This window comes from Frankliniella occidentalis, unplaced genomic scaffold (assembly GCF_000697945.3).
Source record: "Frankliniella occidentalis isolate FOCC.00 unplaced genomic scaffold, Focc_3.1 Scaffold435, whole genome shotgun sequence".
Taxonomy (NCBI): Eukaryota; Metazoa; Arthropoda; class Insecta; order Thysanoptera; family Thripidae; genus Frankliniella; species Frankliniella occidentalis.
Window position 1 is genome coordinate 40065 of NW_026267555.1, and position 3576 is coordinate 43640.

Sequence of the window (3576 nt, forward strand, 5' to 3'; positions counted from 1 at the left end):
GCCATTCTTAAACTTTCATTTTATTAGGGGCTTATGGAGGACTGCTTTTCCAGAATGGCAACAAGACGATGTAATCCGTCAAATCTCTCGACGGATTCGGATTCAGAACACAATTTTACCGCTAGAGAACCAGTGGCTGATTTTTAAGAGCAAAAGACGACGGTCAAAGTCCTTTTTAGTGAAATTTGGTCATTTCCCCAAAGTTACTAAAAATGACCAAAATCTTTCAACGGCCATAACTCCGAAAGTATTTGAGCTACAGCGGGGTGGCTTTGCACGAAAGTTGCCCTATATAATACTCTACTTTTGGTCAAAATCGGACGTCGATCAGACATCAGGGAGGGTAGTTATTAACGTTTATGTGACTTAGAGTCGTTATTTAAAATAAATCAACTTTGGGGCCGTTGCGGCACCACTGAAACGTGTCCGATCGGTCTCTAAAAAAAAAAGATTTTTTTTCTCATCGAAAGAAACAAAGTCTGACCCTAGGACCTTTAAAAATCTAAAAAGTGATTTTTAAGTGCCAGTCTAGTGCCGGCCGTACTGAACCGTCAACCGGCCATTCTTAAACTTTCATTTTATTAGGGGCTTATGGAGGACTGCTTTTCCAGAATGGCAACAAGACGATGTAATCCGTCAAATCTCTCGACGGATTCGGATTCAGAACAGAATTTTACCGCTAGGGAACCAGTGGCTGATTTTTAAGAGCAAAAGACGACGGTCAAAGTCCTTTTTCGTGAAATTTGGTCATTTCCCCAAAGTTACTAAAAATGACAAAAATCTTTCAACGGCCATAACTCCGAAAGTATTTGAGCTACAGCGGGGTGGCTTTGCACGAAAGTTGCCCTATATAATACTCTACTTTTGGTCAAAATCGGACGTCGATCGGACATCGGGGAGGGTAGTTATTAACGTTTATGTGACTTAGTGTCGTTATTTAAAATAAATCAACTTTGGGGCCGTTGCGGCACCACTGAAACGTGTCCGATCGGTCTCTAAAAAAAAAAGATTTTTTTTCTCATCGAAAGAAACAAAGTCTGACCCTAGGACCTTTAAAAATCTAAAAAGTGATTTTTAAGTGCCAGTCTAGTGCCGGCCGTACTGAACCGTCAACCGCTGCTCCCCTTTCCTCCTTGGCCGGCTCCCATCACTCCTGCCACCGTGAAGGCCACGGAACACGGCGGATTGGGAGAGCAGGCTTCATTTGGGTCTGCAATCACCACCTGCGTTGCACCCCGTCCCAGCCCGCAGCCGCTACTGTTGTTCCAGAGTCCCCGCTTCCCCCGGTCCCTGATTTAATAAACTCGCCCTCCTCCCCGACGGCCGCACAAGTCCACCTCTACTTATCAAAATTTGCCCGGCCCTGACAGAAAACAGCAGCAGCAAGCCGGTGCGGTAGGGGTAAAAAAAAAAAAAAATAGGGGAAGGGTGGAGTGAGAGCGCAAGGGCACGGATTGAAGGTAAAATTGGTCCGGTAGAGCGAAAAGGGGACTGGCTCGGGCGGGGCGGGGGCTCGCAAGGTGTTTCCCTGTCCGTCTTTCCTGAATGTTTCATGGGCCTCTACCGGGCGGGGGAGGCTGGCCAGGGACGGCCGGGGGCTGCCGGGGGCGGCCCGGGGGGCGAAGGCCGGGGGCGGCACAGCAGGGCTCTGCTGCCGGCTGGGCAGGAGGGCGCGCTTGCTTATCTCAGCTCTCCGCACCCGATCGCGCATTATTCAAAACCTTCGCATGGGACAGGGCGCGGGGGCGGGGGCCGCGGGGGCAGCAGGGACGGCAGGAGCCGCGGGGGCGGGCGATGCGGAACGGCCAGGCCAGAGGGCGGCAAGCACAGGTCCACGAAGACCAGCGGCACACTCAGAGGCGGGCGGGCGCTCGGCTAATCCGCGGCGTGTATCGCGTGGGAGGAAGCAGAACACGTGCGTTTCTCCAATGCCTCTCATTTAGGCAGCCACTGCTACGCTACTGGCTGCCGCTCGCATTGCGCCCTCCAGCCTCACGTCGATCTCTATCATCACCCCCCCCCCCTCCACCACCACCACCAAACGGCCTACCTTCGCCCGCATCTCGTGGACGGAGCGCCCTTATGGAGCCCTTTTCGCCTCCGCCTCCCCCGCCCCATCCACGCGTGGTGACACAGCCTCTTTTCATTTTCCTAGAGGAGCAGAGCGGCAGCGGGCTATCCCACTGCCTCGGAAAGATGACGCAAAGTCACATCATTTCGGGTCTCATCTTCGCCGAAGGGCTTGGGCCCGCCCCCGCCGTGCCACAGTACGCGCTTACCCAGCCTGGCCCAATAGCAGCGACGCGGTGAAAAAAAAAGGCTAGATTTTTTTTTTATATGTATTCATCTTTTTTAAAGCACTTCCTCGTCCCTTGCGGCAGGGCAGGTGAGCACCGTAACAGGCCGAGCGCTGATGCTTCATTTTGGGCGATCGCCACGGCGGCGACGGCGGCGGCAGTTGTGTCGTCGGAGCCAATCACTTAGGTCTCGATGTTGAACCTTTCTCCCACTGCCAGTACTTTTCTACGGTCGTTATTTTGGTAAAAAAAAATTCTGAGGTGGAAAAGAGACGCTGTCATTTTCAATCACGGCAATCATCATAAACTCGCTCAGTGGTAGGTTTAAATACTCGCGCGCGCACGCGTTGACGAGATAGCGACGGGCGCTCGGATAGAAAGTTGCTTACAGAATGGCACAAATTTGAGTCAAATCTTAGCGGCAGTTGAGCCCTTCTCCCCTTCTCCGCACACACACACACCCCTTCGCAGCCACTAGGCGAGCGTATATTCACGGGACGCGCCATATCCGGCATTCATGACATGAGCAGATCGTATACACGAGCTCGTTGAAAGGGAAAGGGGTGGGGGTGGGGGGAAGTCACAGGAAAACGGGGAGGAAGGTGACGACAGGGAGAGCGTGAAAAAAAAAAAAATGATGCCGTCTTTATCCGCCACGACGACAATAACACGTCGACTAGCAGCATGTGTACTCACCGCCGTGCACGATGCAAGTGAGCTCTAGCGACTGGCCCTCCTCGTACGGGCGGGTGGCGCCCTCCACGCGGACGCCGGACCCGTCTATGATGGTGGGCTTCCCCGGCGGCACTGCAACGCAGAAAATACCGATCAAGACAAGTTCAAGAAAATTAGATGGATAACAGAGCGAAAGGGAGTGCGTCGGAAACATTTATACTGCCAACTCCCAGTTCTAATTTGCCTTCGCGGCCACGGTGGACGAAAACTGCTCCCGCGTCTCCTTCCCACAGCAGAGTGAGGGGGGGGGGGGGGGCGTGTCCATTTTTCAGCTGACCTAACCAAACCTCTCTCCTGCATGCTCGGCTTCCGCCTCCTACTGTTTGCCAGGCGAATCGCGTCCTCCGGGTTTTTGCGTCGGGGGCGTCCGTGCGTTATCCGCGTGACATCAATCCGTCTGGCAGCAAAAAGAGGGGGGGGTCTCTAAAAAAAAAAGATTTTTTTTCTCATCGAAAGAAACAAAGTCTGACCCTAGGACCTTTAAAAATCTAAAAAGTGATTTTTAAGTGCCAGTCTAGTGCCGGCCGTACTGAACCGTCAACCG

The 3576-nt window shown here is 52.9% G+C and overlaps 1 protein-coding gene across 1 annotated transcript in view; it reads right to left on the minus strand.

Moving 5' to 3' along the window:
- LOC127751339 (nephrin-like) overlaps positions 1-3576 on the minus strand; it is a gene marked incomplete at its 3' end in the record, with an annotated part of 42716 nt that overhangs the window by 37884 nt on the left and 1256 nt on the right. The window contains exon 2 of the mRNA XM_052274768.1: positions 2994-3104. Within this exon, the coding sequence (XP_052130728.1) occupies positions 2994-3104 (111 nt within the window). The remainder of the gene's footprint in view (positions 1-2993; positions 3105-3576) is intronic.